At 38.8% G+C, this 23,207-nt stretch overlaps 3 protein-coding genes across 3 annotated transcripts in view; all 3 read left to right on the top strand.

The window, feature by feature from the left end:
- Nucleotides 1–23,207, top strand: part of LOC129722463 (MOXD1 homolog 2-like) — a 247,973-nt gene that overhangs the window by 8,657 nt on the left and 216,109 nt on the right. The gene's annotated exons all lie outside the window — the stretch shown is intronic.
- On the top strand, nucleotides 8,267–10,808 carry LOC129720552 (uncharacterized). Its single transcript, XM_055672028.1, has 4 exons — nucleotides 8,267–9,103; nucleotides 9,181–9,790; nucleotides 9,860–9,913; nucleotides 9,967–10,808. Exons 1-4 carry the CDS (start codon nucleotides 8,267–8,269, stop codon nucleotides 10,806–10,808), a joined length of 2,343 nt encoding a protein of 780 aa, XP_055528003.1.
- LOC129722460 (uncharacterized) lies at nucleotides 19,298–22,426 on the top strand. Its single transcript, XM_055675909.1, has one exon. It carries the CDS (start codon nucleotides 19,312–19,314, stop codon nucleotides 22,411–22,413), a length of 3,102 nt encoding a protein of 1,033 aa, XP_055531884.1. The 5' UTR covers nucleotides 19,298–19,311; the 3' UTR covers nucleotides 22,414–22,426.

Here is a 23,207-nt window from a genome sequence, read left to right as displayed (position 1 = left end):
CCCAGAATTCCTCACATTGGAATCGTGAAGCGTCCTCGATAAGGAATCCTGAAAAAAGAATCCTCGAGATTGCCAAGTCTATGGGGCTAGGATTCCTGAATGAGAATCGTGTAATGAGAATTCTTCAGATTCCCTAAGATTCCTCAGATTGGAATCGTGAAGCGTCCTTGATAAGGAATCCTGAAAAGGAATCCTTAAGACTGCCCTGTCTATGGGGTTAGGATTCTAGAATGAGAATCGTGTTAGGAGAATTCTTAGGATACGAAACCTTTCACTTTATTAACGGTTCAAAGTTCTAAAAAATACTTCACAGGCCATTTGCTGGGTTTTGAGTGTTTTGGTAATATGGCTTCAAAATGGTCCTTTCGGAATAGATTCCAAAGGGGCTTCTATTGCCGGTAGAAACCATTTAATAAAACAAGGTTGAATACCATCCAAGACGAGTATTTTCAGGACTGGGATGATGCGCCGAGACCGGAAAACGACCTCAGACGCCATTTTGAATTCCTTCATGGTGACTTCCGGTGTCTGAAAAATAACAAAATCTCACCGAATACCTCAGTAATGTCGAATAGTCTGTTCTAGTTAGTGTCAGTTATTAAAATTTGCAATGCTGTTCGCATTTCATAAGAAGTTTCGGACGCATTCTTATAGGTTGAAATAACTTCGGCTTGATGCAAGAAGGACGCAAGGTCCATGTACAGTCGCAGTGTTCAGTTTACTTTAGTGGTAAACTGGTATATATATTTGATTTCTGGTCTTTTTGAATCATATCATTTGAGGTTCAGATCAAAGGAAGCCAAAAAAAGGGAAATCTAGTTTGGCTGAAACATAATAAATTTTACATTAAGCGTAGTAGAAGAATAGAATTAGATATTGAGAATAGGCAATGTTTCCATTAAATTCTACTAGTACTACAAAAAATCGAAACCGGCTGAAATCGTCCGCAGATACATATTTCGGTTATTACTCATAACCATCATCAGTGCTTATGTGAACTGCTGAAAAAGAATCATTCTAAGAGAAAAATTTTCTGACCATCAGTTAAATTGGGAAGTAGAACAGTCTGAGAAAGAAATAGCTATGTTAAGATCTTTATTTCCTCAATCAGATCCACCGTTTTCTCGTGATGAGTATAATATTCTTCATGATGTTGGTTAGATTCTTCAATTTCATCTGGAAAAGAGATAGACACATTCAGGCCCGTAGCTACCGGGCGGCTAGGGGGGGGGCTTAGCCCCCCCACGCGTTTGATTTGCCCCACCACGCAATTTTCTCATATATTTGATAGCTACTAGGTACAAAAAACCAAAAGAAAAATCTGAAATATAAGAAATAAGCATTATTGAATAGTCTCCAGTTTTTTTTATTTTACCGATATCAGTCAATTTTTGTCTATTAAGAACAATTGCACCTTGCATTTGAACGGTCGAGCTTAAAAAAATTTAACTACTCAATCTTTTGATGAGCCCGCCTAATTCGCGGCGAAATTAAAACTGACGATCCGCATATTTCCGTTTCGGATGTCCGGTCCAGCGTCAGGGAGTGAAAATGTCAGTTTGTTTTTAAAAATGTGTCATTTTAATGAAAGAACCAATCACAGTTTTATATGTTTGATAATATAGGAACAATGCAAAACAAGTTTTGCTGCAAAATTTGACCAGTTTTTTCAGAAGTTTTAATTTCTCACTTTTCGATTTCTTGGATTGAACAAATCGTGGGCAAAAAAGACACACAAGACAGGTTATTTCAAATATTAAACTTTCAGCCAGTATCCAAACTCCCTGCAGTGTGCTTCTTGTGATTCATGTTTATGTTCAGTTCAATTATTTAGGCAGGACTTTTCCACACCTCGGAAGCATAACCCAGTCCGTTACCTGGCCCGAACAACTATAGTCCAGTTAGGTCCGAAATGAAACCGGACAACAACATTGTTCAAACAATGCGAATCGTAAAATTTAGAACCTAGGCTGACGGTTGAATCGGTACATTCTCTCAATATTTCTCCGCGAATAGAATTTCTCAGTATCGTCGATTTCGAATGATGCGACCCTCGAAGATAGGTCTCTAACACTATAATTCTGTACTTTGAATAAGAAAATTCTTACGGGACACCACTAACGCTTATTTGAAAATAGATGAGCTTCTGAATCTTTTGGTGCTAAAACTATCGAAATAGGTGGAAAACTGAAAAACTGATAAGATTTTTGATTTGGGTACTCCGTGTGACGCGTAAAGGTACTTTTTTGTCGAGCACATAACAGTTTTAAACTGCTTTCTCTCCAAAAAACGTTTACTTAAAAAAAATTCTCTGCCCCCCCCCCCCCCCCCACGCAAAACGGAGTAGCTACGGCTCTGGACACATTACGACACGTTTTCCTCAGTGTTATGCTATACACTCAATTTTTTACGCTGGGATACACGGAAATCAAATCTCCGTTGTAAAACCGCGGTGATTCGAAATCCCGCGTAATAAACATGGATGATTCGAAAATGCGCCTAAAAATACGCGTTCATTCAAAATACCGCGTAAAAAATATCCTCGTAAAAACCGCGTAAAAATATCCTGTCCGGATCGCAGTGACGATTCATCTCACGATTCTGTCGCCGAGTCGCCGAGATTCCTACATTTGGATTCTTGAGGTTTTCCATAAGGAATTCGAACAGATTCTGTCCGTATCGCAGAAACGGTTCCTCTCATGATTCATTTGGATTCTGTAGGATTCTTGAAAAGGTTTTCCATTTGCGATTCGAATAGATTCTGTCAGAAACGATTTCTATCGCGATTCGTTTTGATTTTTGAGGATTCTTGAAAAAGTTTCCCATATGCGATTCGAACAGATTCTGTACGTATCGCAGAAACGATTCCTCTCACGATTCCGTCACCGAGTTATAGAAATCCTGGGAATTCTTACTCAGCATTCTCAGCGTGTAAGTTAGGGTACTGAGTCGAGTGATATATAATGTTTGCCCCTTTGGAGTACTTTTATATCTTCGGTTTTGTGATTGCTATACCTTTCTGGGAGAAAGGCAAAAATAACGCTTGAGACATTTTTGCGATTATGTATTCGCCATTCGTCATTTTGGCAAATAGTAAATTTTCCTGATTCTGATTAATCAGGGAGTAGCAACCATTGATATGTGCAATCAGTGTTGTTTAACTCAAGATCGTTAAGTGCCGCTAATTGAAAGTCTAAAGATAGTTATTTCATCGTATGGAACTGCCACTTGCGTAAAATTGCGATGGTTGAGGTGAAATTATCCCTAAAAATATCGAAATATGTCCAATTACTTTTTTATTTTAGAAAATTAAAAATAACAATGTTCAGCATAAACATGCATTTTTGAATGCTTGATAACTTTGTAGAAGGTTTTAAAACTCGGAAAAATCTGAGAAAAAAGATATAACGAAAATTGTTATTTTAGGGGCCTCTTCATAGGGAACTTTATGTTTCTCGTAATATGTAAGAGATAGAAACATGATGTCTTCTACAAACTTGAGCTCACCTAAATATTTGCCGAACTTACGTCTATTTCAATCTGATGAAAAAGTAAATTTTCTATCGCACTTTTAGGTGGATTGATTACTCATGTTTCTACATCGAAAGATGCATTTTTGAATATCTTTAAACTTCTCCGAACATACGTTATGGCTATAATCAACATTTGAAACGCTATTTATTTGATCGCACGAAAACGGCAAAATAAAACACTGTGCAAGGGAGGAATTGAAATTCGAAAAATCGAATTTTTCTTTCGATACCAAATAACTGAAAAATGCATAAAATGTCGATATCTGTAGTTGACTCGATTTTTTTCAGATAACGCTGGATCTCGACGTTCTATACACTTTTAAGGCATCGAAAAAAAAAGTTTTGGTTTTACCAATTTCATGGACTCCCCCTTTGGTAGAATTTCGAGGGTTGAAAAATCATAACTTTGAGCGCCCATGGACATTTTGTTTATTCACCTGAAAAAATGATCTGTGTAAAATTTCAGCTCAATCGAACATGAATTAGAGGTGCTTTAAAATATTCAAAATTTTGATGTTTTGGCCCTAGTTCAAGTTGCCTAAAAAACATTAAAATAATTAACAAACCACATGTAAATTATTTCAATGTTTATTAGGCATCTTAAGCAAAATTTTCTATTAGGAATGTTTATTTTCGAGGGTCAAAACACTGAAATTTTAAGCGCTTTAAAGCCCTAATGATGTCTAATTAAGCTGAAATGTTGCACAGGTTATTATTTTAAGCAAACAAACAAAGTGTACATGGTCGGTTCTTTAAATTCGATGATGAAGTTTTTTTTTTTCATACATCGCATTGCCACCTTATTAAATAGTCTTAGGAACCTTTTTTTTCTTTTTTCGCCTCTAGATGCGATTTTCAACGATTCTTAGCCATTAATTCTATTCTAAACAGAACTTTACGTCTGTTTTTTATTATTTTCTAGATTTAAGAAGCGGTTTTAGTGGCTCAGAGGTTATTTGGAATTCAATTCTTGATTCGACTCAATAAAGATTTTTCTCTTAACTGATCAATTTTAAAAAGGATTTCGCATCCATTTTTTCGCCTTTCTGACTTCTGCAAGTATTTCCAGCAACATTAACAGGATTTGAAACAATTTTCAGGGATCAACTTTGTTGTTTCATTTCTCTTCTGATCTTTCAAAACGTTTTCCTCTGACTCTGAGTCAAGTTTTCAGTCTTCAACAACCTCCAGAAACGTTATTCTGAGCCACATTTGAAACACAAATTTTGCGGTGATTTTGAGCGCAATTAGAGAGCAAATTCTTATTTTGCCTTTGCTGTTCTTCATAAGTGATTTTCAACAATTCTGAGTTAAATTTGGAACGTATTTTTTCGCCTTCTCTAGTTTCTTGAATTCTGTGATTCTAAACAGAATTCGGGAACAGAATTTCTGGTATTTAGAAGTGTTTTTCGTTGATTCTGCGCTTAAATTCTGATCTTTTGTCCCCGGGTTATTGGAGTTTTGCCCTGATTTTAAGATGAATTTAGAGACATAAAATTAATTTTTTGGTTTCTCTGGCTTCTAGAGGTATATTTCAGCGATTCAGAGCAAGATTTGGAATCATTCAGTTTGACACTTTTCCTTGTTTTTAGAAACGTTTTCGAATGATTCTAAGCTTAATATAAGTTTATTTTTTTATACGTATTTTCTGGCCTATTGAAATCAAATTCTGTTTTCACCTTTTCTGATATTTAAAAGCGTTTTCAATGAATCTAAACCGGATTTGGTATTATTTTTTCTTCAGAAACTCTATGATGGCAAAAGATTTTTTTGTTTCAGCGATATTGTTTTTGGCTTAATTTTGGATCAATTTTTCGCGCCGTTTTTTTGGCTTCCGAAAGCATTCTTTAATGATTCCAAACCTAATTTGAAATCCAATTCTTTATAATTTTTTTCTGCTTTTTGAAATCATTTCTCAGTTATTGTAAACTTGTAATTTAAAAATTTTATGTACAGTCGAATCGATGTATAGCGACATCGCAAGGGACCGTCATAGAGAAATGTCGCAATAAAACGAATAATTTTTCTGAATATGAAGCAGAAGGGACCCTTGAGAATGTCGCTATAGAGAGGTTTGTCGCTATATAAGTTGTCGTAATAGAGGGCTTCAACTGTATATAGATATTCGATGAATTGTGCATTAGCACACAACTGGGATTGTGACTAAGAAAGAAAATTGTGAGGAGCAAGTGAGAAAGTTTTGCGAAGAGGGACATTGAAAGTTGCGTTAAGGTAAATCGTTTAACCGAACATAGAATAAAGAAAAGATACAGGTCTTGTGCTTGGAGCTTCGACCACACAACCGGCAAATAATCAATTAAGGCCAGTTTTTAAATTAACGCATTGTTATCTTTTTGGTGGCCTTAAAAATGATCATTAAATTTGATTGTCGATATAAAGTTTGTAAGCCAGGAATATGATACAGGATTTAGAGGTAGTTTCGTAATGATAAACGACCCCGTGAATACAGTGATAACCACAAATTGGAGAAATATTTTAATTGATTTATGTTCAATGGAACAAAAAAATTAAAACACAGGGCTTGCTAGAAGTCCATTTCAGTTAACCGTTATGTATTAACATCCGAATGTGATCGGTAGGGTACCTGGGTACCCACCAATATAAAATGTTTCTAATTCTTTCAATTATTGAACGATTTTGTCAATTTTTTTATTTGTAGTCTACGTATTTAGTATCTATTTTTAGTATACGAGACCTTGAAAGCCGTTGACTTCATATGGTTTCTGTAAATCTGGGTTTCCGGGACCACATTTGACACCGAGGATCTGCTGCTGGAGTGGATATCATGAATTCTGTTATCAATTTTGTTCAGTTTTATCAACAATTGTACTAATTTGCCTCACTGGAACATTGTCTCGAGGATCCGGATTTACACGAACCAAATGTGCTCCCAGGTTTCTGCCAGTCCTGGATGCTAAAAGTAGGCATATTTTCCAATCTTTCGACAGGTCAAGATTGGCCCAAAATCGGTCAGTAATTGAGAAAGTTTGAAGACTTTCATTTAGGTTGGTAACCGAATACTCTGCCTAGAACTTATGGGGTTGAAAAATCAGAGCCTCTTTCTTCTACAAAAAAAAAAATGTCAGTAGGCATAGCCCAACCCATTCTTTGACTGAGTGCAATTACTGTAAGAGGTAGTAGAAAAGGTTATAAATCCATTTATTTCGTCACTAAAATGGTTAAAAAATCACGGTTTTAGATTTTGTATAAAATTTGTAACTTTTCTTTGAACTAGAGGAACATCTAACTTATTGCTAAGGAGTTTGTGCTGAATTGCTCGACCATTCATTTTTATTTCTTCGCAAAGAAGGTGCCGTACTCTCCGATTTGAAACGAAAATAGCCTAGTGAGGATGTTTTTGGTGAGTTTTTTACGACTTTTCACAGTAACAGAGCCAAATTTCTACCTCCCCTACTTCTCATATGGGACCATGACATTAGTTTTGTTGGATGCGCGTGGAATACTTTTCATTCATCATCTTCGAAAAATAAAAAAACAATCAGCTTGCTACCTGATTAATAAAACTAAGTAGAAGCGGCTGCAATTTGGGGGGTCCATTAATCAGAATCTATCATTATCGAATAAACATAAATTTTAACGAATCGAACACTTGTAATTTCACAACATACTGAATGATCAGCATCAATCATTATCGAATTCAAAGCCAGGAAATAATTTACTACACATCTATAAATCAATTATCGACGGAATAGAAACAAACAAGCAATGACGCCAATGATGCGCCTCGATTGAGCTGTTGGGATTCTAAGCTAGTTTCTGCGCCAATCAACAGGAACGTTATAATGGCTGAAACGCAGATTTAAACCAAAAACAAACACAAACCCGTTTGCACTCGCAGTTGCAATATGTTAACCTCCCGCGGAAAGAGCGTTCGCTTCGCTTAGCCGAAGCTGACAGTTAGATCCCATGTCGCCATGTTTAGACACGGTACAGCTGGCAGAAAACCTACGCCGCCCGGTGTCATGGCTCGAATTGGCAAATAAATAAATTCCGAAACACGCTTTCGTGAACAATAAACTCGTATTTATTTAGATAGAATAAACTGAAAATAGCAGAGTTTATTAGCGTCAGTATGCTCGGGGTGACGGGGCTGCTCGTCACCAGGTCGAGCGTGATGAAAATGGTTGATTGGTTTGGCAAGCGCTTCTTGATACATTTTGAAACCCCCACGCTACTAGCTCAACTCGGTTGGAGCATGAAAATTTCCGCCCCGAACAGAACGAATGATAACGATGTACACCGGTGGTGGGGGCAATGGTTCTGATGAGACTGTTTATTTTTTGTTGAACCTTGCGGTGAAATTCACTAGCCTCGGTGGATTTGTCCCGCTTAGGAAAAAAGCTTATTCAAATAAGGCAGTAATGGATGGTTACAGTGAAGTACGGGTTCGCTTTTTTGACAGAAGTGCATGCAATCAACAATCGTTCTGACATCGCCACCACCAGTCAGCTGACAACTTTTATTTATAAGACCATTTATGATTCCCCTGCCAAGATTATTGGGTTATCGGATTCGTTATTAAGATAATCAGCCACACCCACACACCCTTCGTTCGGGGGCTTGATCAGATTATTCTTAAAGAAAAAAAAAATGTTGATAAATCCGCATACCAAGCAAATCCTTTAAAGCCGGTGTAAATTGCGTATCGCGGTCAGTGTTTTCGGATTTGTCAAACTTTACACAACCGAACAATGGTCAATCAAATGGAAAAGTTCCTTAGAGTATCGCTTGTATTGACTGGCTTTGCTGGATTGGTCTTAGCACAAAATCCGCAAGTGCAAGCCCGGTGCGCCCAGGTTTCGTATGCGTTATTCGAAGATCAAGACGACTGTGGACAGTTCGTGTTCTGCCAGGGAGGCACAGCTGAACAGCTCGAGTGTCTGACAGACGAGATTTGGTTTCAATCGAGGACTGCTTGTGTGCTGGGAAATCGCAGCACTTGTGAACCCTGGGATCCTCAGGATGCGTGTGACGGACGGCCAAATGGTCCAACAGTGTATCCAAGAAACTGCATGCAGTTCATAAATCGCACCGAGCTGCAGGCAGAAGTGATCGAGTGTTTGCCAGGTTTTGTGTATGTGGAAAACGGAACTAGCTGCCAGGTGGGAAATGCCATATCATGTGAGCCGTTGTCATCTCTGTGTGCAGTCAACGATACCAGTGATCTTTTTCCCCATCCAATTCTTTGTAACGCCTACATTCGGTGTAACAAAACCGAAGCTGTTTTGGAGTATTGTTCAGAAAATGAGATATTTGAAGCTAACCTCCGGATTTGCGTACCAGGGAAAGCCGAAACGTGCACGGCTACCCCGGCGGACGCAATTTGCGATGTAAAATCAGACGGCGTTTTTCCGCATCCAGAAGAATGTACTAAATTTGTGCAGTGCAGTGAAAGCATCACCAATATTGTTGATTGTCAGCAAGGAGAAATTTTTAACCCAAGTATCGCTGACTGTTCCGTAGGTAATACGGAGAACTGTCTGCTACTGGACACTATTTGCATCGATCAGCAGAATGGAGCGTTACTTGTACATCCGAATTACTGTAATATTTATTTACGATGCTTAGATAACATCACCAATCTGGAAATGTGTCCGGTTGGTAGAATTTTTCATTCGTACCAGGAAATAAAGAAACCTGTGAGTTTACACCACTTGAAGAAATGTGCGACCATGTACCATTTGGAACGATTTTTCCCAATCCGTACGATTGTACGCAGCGTGTTAGTTGTTCAAATAACATAAATGTTCCCGACTTGTGTCTCAATCATACTATCGTAGAGCCTGGTACTCTCGATTGCGTCCCTGGCGACCAAGAAAGTTATCGATTTTTGGACTCATTCTGCGAAGGAATCAATTATGGTAACGTGGAATTTCCCAGCGACTGCAGAGTGTACGTGTCATGCGACCAAGAGGTGGCGACTTTCGTTGAGTGCTTGCCAGGAGAAATTTTCAGTGCGTCCGAGCAAACATGCATTTCTGGCAACACGCTCGAGTGTGATCCCCTAGGTTGTGCCGAGCAAGAGAACAGCACTTTGATTCATCCGAATCATTGCAATAAGTTTATAATTTGTTACAATGGACAAATATCTCTTCATCCGTGTCCCATTGGTGATATCTTCAATCCCACGTTTCTGGTTTGCACCGCGGGAGATCCTACAACCTGCGAGTTTCATCCGGTCGAACAAATGTGCGTCGGTCACTACAATGATACTCGTTTGCCCTATCCCTCATAAAACGATTGTCGTCGATACGTGATCTGTGATAATGAACAACCAATCGTAGAGACTTGTCCGGATGAAACTGTACTGCAACCGCAGACACTGTACTGCTTTCCCGGTAATATGATACCTGTGAACTGCTGAATATCACCTGTCATCCGGATCACGTAGCAATTTTGCCGCATCCAACGAGTTGTGATATGAAAATAATATGCATCGCCGGTTTACCCGTCATTAAGCGGTGTCCTGAAGGAGAAATCATAAACGAAAATATGGTCTGTGTTCCCGGTGATGTCATTGATTGTTTTTGCTTAGGAAGAGCAAATGGTCTATACAAGCACCCAGGCGATTGTAGTCAATATTTGCGTTGTTCAAACGAGGAAGTAGAACGAATCACTTGTCCAGAAGGCGAAATTTTCCGTGAAGATATGTTACTGTGTGTACCTGGAGATTCCACTAGCTGTGTTCCAGCTCAAGTGGGTGATATGTGCGAGGGTCGTCCAGATGGGCAAAGATATCCGCACCCATATGAATGTGATCAATTCGTCGTTTGTGCGGATGAGTTACCAACGGTGAGTGCATGCGATCGTGGTAATGTTATACAACCGGGAACGGGAAACTGTGCAGCAGGAAATGCTGGAACCTGCGAACTATACGACAATTTATGCGTAGAGGAGGAGACTGACATCGGTCATCCTGAGTATTGTGACATATTCATCGATTGTCAACTGGAAACGGGTGTCGCGAAATCTTGTTCGAGAGGAGAAATATGGGATCACGGTAGTTCAAGTGGCCTGCCAGGTACGGTTGAACCGTGCGAAGTGTTAAACTTATGCTCTGAAGAAGAAGATGACGTAAGGTTACCGCATCCCGAGTTCTGCGACATTTATATTGAATGCGTAGAGTCTGAGGATACGATCGTAGCATGTCCAGTAGATCGGATATTTGATTTCACGACAGGAGAGTGTGTTGCTGGAGATAGTGAGACTTGTGAAGTGAATCCCGAGCAATAGAGTAAATTGGTTAATATTAGGCACCGAGAACAAATAATTATTCGACGGTAAAAAACACGACGACAAAAAATTTCTCACAAACGTGTTCATGGTGGCGGAATCAGTGTTGAGAAGAAATAAAAATCAACCCAAAAAATACATTCGTTTTATTTACGTTAAGGAATCTGATGACATAAATCAACATTAAATGGCAAAGGACAGACTAATACTGAGTCTAATTAACCAATTCGAACTACGAACGATATGTTTGTAAATAAGTGAAAAACTAATCTTATTTTACGCTTTTACGTAAGCGAAGAAAAAGAATTAATCACGGTTAATCTCGCTCACGATCAACAATAATAGTCAGTGGTAGGCTATTAGCTTAGCTTAGCTAACACTTGGTCATCACCCTCAGGTCACTAACAAGGAACTTTCCAGCACAGCGCACAGTGCGTTGAGCCATAGACAAAAATCGTTTTTCTTTTTTTTATTTGGATGCACCAATAACCCCGAAGTGTTCATAGATACCTCCTAGGTTGTGAACAAGTATTGGTGAGCTTTGGGAAGCATCACAAACATTATTAAAGAGCAATCATCAGTTGAACAATTCGTGCTAAATTGTCACGCGTTTTCTAATCGTTGGTAGAACTTAATTACTTCATGTATTCCAATAAAATGAAATGGAAAATAACAATCAAAGTTAGTGCAATTTTATTCATTGATAGAGAGACTTAGTTTCGATTGCGTGTATAAGTAATCGGTATGATAAATTGGTTAAGCTATTATTCCCTGAAAAAACGCGAACTCTAACTTTCGCTAGCGTTTAAAAAAAAAGTTCCATTGAATTTCTCTCTAAAACATACATCAAAAGTTTGCTTGAAGTGTCCTCTACAAAATACATAAGAATTGCTGCAACTCTGCGAGATTTTTTATTTTTCGTAGGTCAATGCCGATCGCTCGTGAACCGGCAGGCTTTTAAGAAGTGGGTTAACTGAAACGTAAGCCAAAGCACATCATGTGTATTTCGATATTTGACATTGTCTCTACTAGAAGACACAGTTGAGCAGGTTTGTGAAAATTTTCACAAGTTTTCTGCTGTATATTGTTCGAAATTGAACTCGAAGTGAGAGAAATGCAACAGAATTTGGTTGGTTGAATTTGGTTGAAGACACCGCTTGCCTTTCCTCGATTCGATGAGAATAATAATTATGAATACAACAACATTTCTTCTCGTGGGCGTCCTCAGAAACTTTTTGAAAGCTGCTCAAACAAAACTAAAAAAAGGCGAGTTGCAGAGCTCGTTGAAAATAACTCCCCAGAAGAACTAGTATTTGCTGCTACCGTTTCGAACAACCATTCCAATTTGTCTGAAATCGACCAATAACTTGAGTTGATATTATAATATGAATCAAGAAGAATTTTAAAGTTGTTTGTTATTCTGGTAATTAAATATATCAAAAAATATTAGAAATACAACATAGAAGAATATATAAAAAAATCTTTTTCTTCGTTATAGTTGCGCTTAAGTCACTTTTGCAATTATGTAAAAGTGAGTAAAACATAGAAACCGCAGTTTTTGTTATAATGTACAACTTTTACAAAGAGATTAACAGTTTCTGGTATAGGATGACAGCGTAGGCGTTTGAGACAGTTTTGTGATTTAGTGAATCACATAAAACCCTTATGCATTTAGTAGATCTGAAGGTAATGAACAACTTTCCTTGTTACATTCACATGATTTATCGACAAAATCGTGTAGTTTTGATTTTTGTCCCGTCTTACCCAATATTCAACGCACTGTGCAGCGTTGCGTTTATCTTATAATTTTATTATAACCTTCTCTTCCGCTTGAACACGTGGGATAGATTCCGAAACCATTCTAAGTTTTTAGCTTGCGCAATAGACCGATGCTCTGCTATCGCTCATTACTCGAAGCCTCGTTTTTGGCACCCGCGGCGCGTGATAGACCTTTACGTAGCGTGCCCTGATTGGTCAATCGAAATGAGCAAAATGAAAGCTTGTTTCATCGATGACTTGTTTTAGGCTCTCAAAAAAATTTTTGGTTTCAAACGGAAGCTTTATTAAAAGTGGTATAATATTTTATTCGAATTATGGTGATAAAATCGTTTAAGGCTTGCAAGATCAGTTTCAATAACATAAATAACAGTAATATTCTCTTGCTGCAGTGTGTTCTTTCATGCACAAAAACTTTTAACTGAAAATTTTTATTCAGTAATAACTTAACAATGGCAATCGATATCATGACCCACTTATTACCTCCAATAGTAATTACAAAGAACATATCCAATTGGAATCGATGGCAAAATTTTTAAATCTCCTAGAAGAACGACTTTGTTCGATTTTTCAAAGGTTACAATCCTCTCATATTTGAAGAAACGAATTTGTCATACTTAATCTTAACTATATAATATGAATTGATTAGTCTCTCTGATATACACAACAATACAATATCGCACGCTTAGCCTTGGGGCTAATAGCGGTCTCGATCAACTAGATTAGTTGAGAGAATTCGTTATCGATATTGTTTTTGGCACATTTTGTATGTGTAGGATAAGTACAACGATACACCGTGCCCCAGTGCAGAGTCGAGAAAATTTCCAGCTCGAAAAGATCCTCGACTCGATCGGGAATCGAACCCAATATCACAACCGTGTGGGAGAGCTAGCCGACCGACATCGCTAACCACAGAGCCACGGGGACCACTGATATACACAAATCCCCCACCGCTGAAGATGCCCTAAGAAGGCAACTTCAACGATCTGGGCTTGCAGTACACTGTTCGGCAAGACCTGGGGGTTGAACCCACAATTAGCACTCTGGTCCTACATCACCATTGCTCGGCTCCGTAAAACCTACGCAGCCCTAGCATTGTGACCTAAGGTAGAAAAAACGACAGCCCACGCAAAACAGTTACAAGTGCCCTAATAATAAAATCATAGGGATTGTGTGTAAAGACTCGACCGCAAATTTTAGGTAGAATTACTTAAAAACATTTTAAACACGTTCTTGCGATCAAAGTTTGTCAGAGTGCATACTAATAAAAATGATATAACATTTTTATTTTAACGCAAAGCGTCTCAACAAAATATTGAATCTTCAATCGCTTTTTTGTTACGTACTAAAAACAGTTTATTGTCCGATTTCAAGCGGATATGATGCTGTGGGAACAAGGCAATTTGACAGTACAGTGGAAAGCTGTTTTCACACTATAAATTAAACGGCCGACAAAGATTTTACTTGTTTTTACAGAAACAAGGCAGAGCTTGACCGAGAAAAACGATCGTCTTTCTCACCATTCTCTAGTAAAATAATTTTTGTGTCGGAAAAAAGCTAAGAAAGTCTACTGCTACCACTGCCGACTAAATTATGACCGGTCGCCGTCTAACCGTTGCTATTAGGGATTGCCAATCCCCTTATTTTGACGCTACGTTCGGATTACCTCAGGGCAGTCACTTAGGACCGTTTATCTTCCTGCTCTATTTTATTGACGTATACCACGGAAAGGACCACGGCTATCTAACGCGGATGACCTCAAACTTTATCTTCTAGTTTACACAACTAAAGACTGTCACGTACTTCAACGTCAGCTGGATCATTTTGCCGATTGGTGCCATCGGAATCGTATGGATGTAAATTCGATTATTTCCTTTTCGGGAAAAAACAGACTATACATTACAAATGCGCTTTGCTAGAAGCAGAAATCAAACGCGTAAGCCAAGTTAAAAAAAAAAACGGAATTTTTGATTCCCGAATCACTTTGAAGCCTCACATTTCGTTAGCTAATGACAAAACATCTAGCTGGGATTCATCTTCAGTACCGCTAAAGAATTCACGTTTTTTTACTACCTAGAATCTTTGTAGTGCGCACTATCTCGCTCTCTATTTTAATACTGCCCGGTTGTCTGGACCCTTCATTATGAGCTATGGTGTGGAAAGCATAAAGTCAATTCAACGGTGATTTTTGAGATTTGCTCGTGAACAGACCAAAGAAATAAATCCTCTAGATGCAAATGACCGACCATCGTAATATCCGATAATGAATTGATTGGTTTGATTAAAAGCAGACTGGCCTAAAAGATGCTGTTTCAGAGAGATGTTGTAAGAGGCCACACCCGTTTTGTAACTGGACCCACCTTTTGTGTTAAGTTTTGTCTTCTTCCAGTTTCGCAATGCATCTCATTTCGTGTTACCAACCAGTGAGAAAAACAATGGAGCTCTTACACACAGAACAATTAAGCCTGTATCGTATTGCAGCCTGGAACGATAAGTGATTTCCTCTTTTTGTGTCGGATGGAAGCAGATAGCAGAGGATGCAGCGCACTCTCATTTACACAGCAGTTTATTACGCTGTCGCGTGTGGCATATTGCAGCTTTGCGGTTGGAGCACAAAGTTTATTCGCACATAAAAATATGCAGCGTTGCAAAGCGAGCGAGAAGGAAAACCTTTCTCCTCCTTTCTGCTTGTGAACGAGACATATGCTACGCTTCTCAAGTCTTTTGCACACACTTTTCCGAGATACTCTTTCTTCTTCGCCTGAGTGGCTGCTGCTACTGCACTGGCACGCAAAAACTCTTTTTTTTTTGCTATTCAGCGACTGTGAAAGAGTACACGAGTTCTTGCTTGCGAGTAGGAGTACTCGACCAAAACTGCTCGACTAGGAGGAAAGCATAAAAACACGTGCTCGAAAACGAAAACGCTTTCTTCATCTACCCGACAACCAAAAATTAGGGCGAAGTATCTGTAAAGTATCTCATACTGGAACGTGTGGGGTATCGGACTGCTTTGGTAAGTTTTTTACAGTAATCTAATGCAAAACCAGCTGAATCAAACCGCTACCGAAGTAGTCCGTTACCCTATTTGAAATACTTTTTCGGTCCCTCCGCAACCATCGCAATGCATCTTAAATCGATTATCTTCGACTGGTTGTGCTTGCGAGTAGGGGAGTACACGCGAGTCAAAAAGTAGGCGCGCGTGTATGTATATGATCTCGGAAACGGTTGCGAGCAAGGAAGACAGCGAGAAAGAAGAAGAACTTGAATGGACTCCGGCAGCAACGAAAATTTCACATGAGATGTTGCATGCTGTTTATGAGTGGGACTAACAACACTGAAAATATGGCCCTATTGACTAAGAATGGAACTGTTACTATACGACACAAAATAATATTTCACTTTTATTTAAGCGCAAAACTGCTTGAGAAAATATTCAATCTTCAATCATTTATTTGTATATCTCAAAAAGAATAGTTTTTTCGGTCGCAGCATCTATGTTAGGTTGTAGCAGAAGCAGGCTCTTATCGAAGATGCCATTCACAGTTAACTAGGTATAATATTCTGTCGACCTTGTTAGGGAAAACATTCAATAAATCATTAAATTAACAAGGCTTGACAGATTTTGAACGTACAATAGTTCGCATAATAAAATAAAAAAGAGACAAATTGCTACCCCCGAACAGTGTTTTATTTTGCTGTTTCGTGCGCAAAATTAATAGCGTCTTCAAGTTTGGTTTTAGTGATATACTTTATTCGGAAAAGTTTCTATGTATTTTATTGTGCTTCTTTTAGAATGTACGATTCAGTGATTAATTCACCTAGAAGTGATATGGAAAATTTATTTTTTCAGGACAGTGAGATAGACAGATAGTGCCTTCGAAAAAGTTGTGGCAGATGGTTTTACTAGCAACTTTGTTGAAGATGTCGGATTTCTATCTCTTATGTTGAAAAAGATAAATTTTTCCTGGATTTTCTAGATATTTTATATATTTTACAAAATTATTGGCCAAATAGAGATATATATTTTTGCTGAACATTTGATCTAGCTATGGTTCAAAATTAAAAATTTATTCAACCATTAACGGTTTTTCAAGGGTTAGTTTAACTTCAAATTACTCAGCCGTCCGCAAAAATACGCAGATAACATTTTGATGTTCTGAAAGCACGTCTATTCTACTTCCAAAAGAATATAAAATCATTTATCTAATAGAGTTTTTTCAATTATTTCAATGAAAAAAATCTATTGCATTAAAACTCTGACTTTATCAAATAACTTTGTTATTTCCAAATACAGCGTTTTTCAATCTTCAGCGAAAATATAAATCCAATAACATCGCGTAATTTTTTAAAAGGTCATTAAAATATAGAAAATTGGATTGAAAATGGAAAAGAGTTATAATGAAAAATATGAATTTTTAGTCACAGTTAATTGTCATCCTTGCTGTCTTCTTCATCGGTTGTTTCAAATTTCCTTGTGGAGTTTATGAAGCTTCTGGAATTCTTATCAGCGGCTGTCATAATGAAGGTATAAATAAACTAGTGATAATTTTTGAAAAATTCTCGGTTGAGTCGCGGGAGAACAAAGACAAACAAAGTTTGAATAATTTGGACAAATCGGAAAAAAAAATTTAGAGCGTCTAAGCAGAACCGCTTCACATCATTAAGAAGAGAAAAACTCATTTAGTTTCTATTTCTACTCTTATATTTCGCATTTATTCTTAATACGATTTTCGATTCACTTTAGATGACGTCATGTGTTGAGCTTTGACCAAAAATTCATATTTTTCATTATAACTCTTTTCCATGATTTTCTATATTTTTATTACCTTCTAAAAGATTACGCTATGTTATTGGATTTTTATTTTTGCTGAAGATTGAAAGAAGCTATATTTAGAAATAACAAAGTTATTTGATAAAATTAGAATTTTAATGCAAAAGATTTTTTTCATTGAAGCAATCGAAAAGACTCTATTAGACAAATTATTTTATATTCTTCTGGAAGTAGAATAGACGTGCTTTCATCAACATCAAAAAGTTATCTGCGTATTTTTGCATACGGCTGAGTAATTTGAAGTTAAACTAACCCTTGAAAAACCGGTAATGGTTGAATAACTTTTAAATTTTGAACCATAGCTAGATCAAATATTCAGCAAAAATGTGTATTTCTGTTTGGCCAATAATTTTGTAGCATATATAAAATATGTAGAAAATCCAGGAAAAAAAGTTATATTTAAAATAATTATTTTAGTGAATTTTGCATATAAAACTTTTTATATCTTTTTTAACATGAGAGATAGCAATCCAATATCTTCGACAAAGTTGCTAGTAAAACCATCTGCCACAACTTTTTCGAAGGCACTATCTGTCTATCTCACTGTCCTGAAAAAATAAATTTTCCATATCACTTCTAGGTGAATTAATCACTGAATCGTACATTCTAAAAGAAGCACAATAAAATACATAGAAACTTTTCCGAATAAAGTATATCACTAAAACCAAATTTGAAGACGCTATTATTGTTGCGCATGAAATCAGCAAAATAAAACACTGTGCCCCGTTCCGTTTTTAGAATTTCAATTTACACATAGTAGCAGAAATTTCAGAGAGACGTAGCTCTACGTCAAAATGTAAGTACACGAACAAAGGCTTGTATGACAAATTATTTTGGCTATGATTTATAGCATTCAGATTTTTAACTCAGTCTTACATTCGTTCTGGAAACCTCAGTACACACCCAAGTAACAAAACTGGTTTTATGAAAACTTTATAGCGCTGTTTTGGTTTTATTAAGCGCTATAAAACTTTGATAAAACCAATATTGTTACTAGGGAGGATAGCAATTTGAGTTTTCTACAGAGACCATACACAACCGTATGTGTCAGGAGCCAAAATTTGTACAATACCAAGGTATTTTATAAAAGTATACAGGATAGAAAACATGGCTATTGTCAAGATCGCACGCAGCCGTACATGTCATTAACCAGATGCCAAATGACAGTATTTGTGCTGCGGACCTATTTTTATTTAATTTCCACGAGCAGGCAGCTGCAGCTGAATCCTAAGTAAGTAATTTCGCTTGAAGTTTTGCTCGAATGCTCACATCGATTATCATATCCCATGTTATTGGATGTCCTATATTAAGTTTGACAGTTTCTTCTCTTTGGAAGACGTGATTATTTTTGGAGTGGAGGTCAGCTTTCTTTCAACTTTTGCGTAGAAGACATATCGCTACTAAAAGGTCCTTCATCGATTTCTCAATAAAGGTGATGACATCGCTCTCGAATTGACCACATCAGACAAATTCCTACACGAATGAGTTTAGTATGGACGCACAAATGCCCTCTTTGGGGTTATGTATCATAAATATATTAAAAATAATAAAGTATATTTGTGAAAGGCATAGGGCAAAAAATAATTGATTACCGACTGATTGATATTTTAGTAATGCTCAGTCAAGTATTATAAGCCACCTACTTCTTCGGTAGCAAAGTGGATTACGCAGGATTACTCACTGATAAGCCAACAGTTACATCATGCACGCAATGCACAAAATGCCGAACAAAAATAAAGTGGAACACACCCTTCACCTACGCTCCAAGCTTTATCAAATTATTCCAAACGAAGAAAAACTGATAAATCCAACTTCCGAGCTAATCGTTTAAAACCGATGTGAACTGCGTGGTTCAATCAGTGCTCTCGAATTTGTCAAACTTCACACAACCGAACAATGGTCAATCAACTGGAAAAGTTCCTTAGAGTATTGCTTGTATTAGCTGGCTTTGCTGGATTGGGTTTGGCACAAAATCTGGAGGCGCAAGCTCAATGCGCTCAGGTGTCATATGCGTTGTTCGAAGATCAAAACGACTGTGGACAGTTCGTGTTCTGCCAGGGAGGCACAGCTGAAAACTTGGACTGTCTGACGGATGAGATTTGGTCCCAATCCAGAACTGCTTGCGTGCTGGGAAATCGTGACACTTGTGAACCGTGGGATCCTTGGGAGGCATGTGACGGGCGGCCCAATGGTCCAACAGTATATCCAAGGAACTGCATGCAGTACATTAGTTGTATCGGGCTGCAGGCAGAAGTGATCGAGTGTTTGCCAGGTTTTGTGTATGTGGAAAACGGAACTAGCTGCGAGGTCGGAAATGCCCTATCATGTGAATCACTGACTTCTCTGTGTGCAGTGGTTGGTACTAGTGATCTTTTTTCCCATCCGATTTTTTGTAACGCCTACATTGGGTGTAACGGAACTGAGCCTGTTTTGGAGTATTGTTCAGCAAATCAAATATTTGAAACGAACATTCAGTTTTGCGTGCCTGGAAATGTTGGAACATGCACTGTCACACCGGTGGATGCGATTTGCGATTTAATGACGAATGGCATTTTTCCACATCCAGAAGAATGTACTAAATTTGTGCAGTGCAGTGGAAGCATCACCACTATTGTTGATTGTCAGCAAGGAGAAATTTTTAATCCACGTATTTCCGGCTGTGCCGCAGGTGATACGGAGAACTGCCTGCTGCTCGACACTCTTTGCAACGGTCAGCGAGATGGGGTTTTACTTAGTCATCCAAATTATTGTAGTAGCTTCATCCGATGTTCTGGTAACGCTGCCAGCTTGCAAAATTGCCCACTTGGTAGAATTTTTCGTTCGGACATGCAATTCTGCGTACCAGGAAATCAAGAAACCTGTGAATTTACTCCACTTGAGGCAATGTGTGAGAATATACAATTTGGAACGATTTTTCCCCATCCAGAAGACTGCACGCAGTATGTTCGATGTCAAAATGGCCAAAGTGTTTCCGTCTCATGTCCAGATCATACTATCGTAGAGCCTGGTACTATCGTTTGCGTACCTGGAGACCAGGAAAGTTGTCTAGTTTTGGATTCATTTTGTGAAGGAATCGATGTTGGTAAAGTTGAAGTTCCCAACCACTGCACAGCGTACGTGTTATGCGACCGAGGGGTGGCGACTTTCGTTGAGTGCTTGCCAGGAGAAATTTTCAGTGCAGCCGAGCAAGCTTGCATCCCTGGCAACACGCTCGAGTGTGAACGCCTAGGTTGTGCCGAGCAAGAGAACAGCATTTCGATTCATCCGAATCAATGCAACAAGTTCACTATTTGTAACAATGGACAAATATCTCTTCACCCGTGTCGCGTAGGTGATATCTTTAACCCCACGTGGCTGGTTTGCACCGCGGGAGACCCTACAACCTGCGAGTTTCGTCCGGTCGAACAAATGTGCGTCGGACACTACGATAATACTCGTTTGCCTTATCCTTCGGGAAATGATTGTCGTCAATTCGTGGTCTGTACCAACGAACAAGCAAGCGTAGTGACTTGTCCGGAGGAAACTGTACTGCAACCGCAGACACTGTACTGCTTTCCCGGTAATATGGATACCTGTGAACTGCTGAATATTAACTGTGATCCGAATCAAGAGGAAACAATACGGCATCCAACAAGATGTGATATGAAAATAAATTGCGTCGCCGGTTTTCCCGTTATCGAACAATGTCCTGAAGGAGAAATTGTGAACGATGATCTCGAGTGTGCTCCAGGTGATGTGATGGGTTGTTTTTGTATCGGGAGAGCAGATGGTCTGTACAAGCACCCAGGCGATTGTAGTCAGTATATGCGTTGCTCAGGCGAGGAAGTAGAACGAATCAGTTGTCCAGAGGGCGAAATTTTCCGTGAAGATATGTTAATGTGTGTACCTGGAGATTCCAATAGCTGTGAACCTGCTCAAGTGGGTGATATGTGCGGAGGTCGTCCAGATGGGCAAAGATACCCGCACCCAGATGAGTGTGATCAATTCGTCGTTTGTACGGATGAGTTACCAACGGTGAGTGCATGCGATCGCGGTAATGTTATACAACCGGGAACGGGAAACTGTGCGGCAGGAAATGCTGGAACCTGCGAACTTTACGACAATTTGTGCGTCGAAGAGAACATCGGTCATCCTGAATATTGTGACCTATTTATTGATTGTCAACTTGAAGTGGGTGTTGCGAAATCTTGTTCGAGAGGAGAAATATGGGATCACGATAGTTCAAGATGCCTGCCAGGTACGGTTGAACCATGCGGAGTGTTGACCTTATGCTCCGAAGCGGAGAACGGTGTAAGGTTACCGCATCCAGAGTTCTGCGACATTTACATTGAATGCGTAGAGTCTGAGGATACGATCGTAGCATGTCCAGTAGATCAAATATTTGATTCCACGACAGGAGAGTGTGTTCCTGGAGATAGTGAGACTTGTGAAGTGCAGCCCGAGGTAAACATTTGCACAGATATTGTCGACGGAACGCTTCTACCTAATCCTGAAAGTTGCGAAGCGTATTTTCGTTGTGAACAAGGTGAACCAGTGAGCTTGGCATGTCTACCGGGACATATATTCGAAGGTAATGAGTGCGTTCCTGGTAGCTCCTTCGGCTGTGAAAACTTCATCGAACAGTGCGTTGGTGAAATTGGTAGAATATTACCTTTCCCTGATGGAGTGCAGTGTCGTTTGTTCCTAGCCTGTTCCAACGGTGTAACATCTGTTGGTAACTGTCCGGAGGGGCAAATTTTGGTTGATGACGGGCAGCTTTGTACCGCAGGAGAAGAAGCTAGTTGTGAGGTAAACGAAGAAAATATCGACTTCTGTAGCGGATTAGATGACGGACTATACGAACATCCGCTGCTCTGCTATCTGTATGTTGAGTGCACTGGCGGAGTGTCACAGGTTAGCACATGTGCAGGGAATGAAATCTTCAGCCCCGATGATTCCGAATGTAGAGAAGGCGATAGAGTAAATTGTTCAGTATCTGGCGGCGATAGCAAACATTAATATGGTTGCGAAGTTAACCTTAAAAAGAAATAAAAATAAATCTGATGACCCAAAATATCCACAAGTCTCATACACTTTACGGAACCTAATGACCTGATCAATCAACATTAAACGGCGACGGGCACAGAAATACTTAAATCAAATCGACCTGATCGCTGGTGTTATCTGATTCGGAGCGATAACTCTCCAATCGAAATCCGATCCGCTCCAATCGGGTAGGTGAAACGCGTTATTCGGAAACATTAGCGATTTTTTTTGTGAGTGACATCTGTTCTTTCCGCTTGACAGTGATTGAGTGAAAATCGGTCTTATCTTATGGGTAGAAATGTGAGAGCTGTCTTGAACAGGAAAGTAAGAGTGTTGATTACAATTAACACCTAAATTATTTTACAATGCGCATATACATATGGTTAAATTTATTATATCCCATCATCAGTATCACAATTTCGTTTGTTTCTTAGAAAAAATGTAAATAGCGCTAGAAAAATTTAAAAATAAATCCTGTGAAAACACGCTCACAAAACAGCGAACGATTAACCACGGGAGAGAGCAAGAAATCATGTACATGTATGCTTGCAGTTACTTACAACCACTGCTTATCGCTTGCCGGGTGTTGCCGGCGTTCAATCTTACACCCGGAGCTGCTAACCCCATGCATGAGCCGCCGCCCGAGCCCGGCTTTCGCAAACAGCAACTGTAAGCGGCTCATAATTTATGGTAAATCACTCTTGAATATTCCACCCGGAGAGCTAAGCTCGGGGGATGAATGAATAATACTTATGTTTGTGTTACAA

This window comes from Wyeomyia smithii, chromosome 2 (assembly GCF_029784165.1).
Source record: "Wyeomyia smithii strain HCP4-BCI-WySm-NY-G18 chromosome 2, ASM2978416v1, whole genome shotgun sequence".
Classification (NCBI taxonomy): domain Eukaryota; kingdom Metazoa; phylum Arthropoda; class Insecta; order Diptera; family Culicidae; genus Wyeomyia; species Wyeomyia smithii.
The sequence above is the reverse complement of the archived record's forward strand: the minus strand, read 5'-3'. Positions and strand labels throughout refer to the sequence as shown.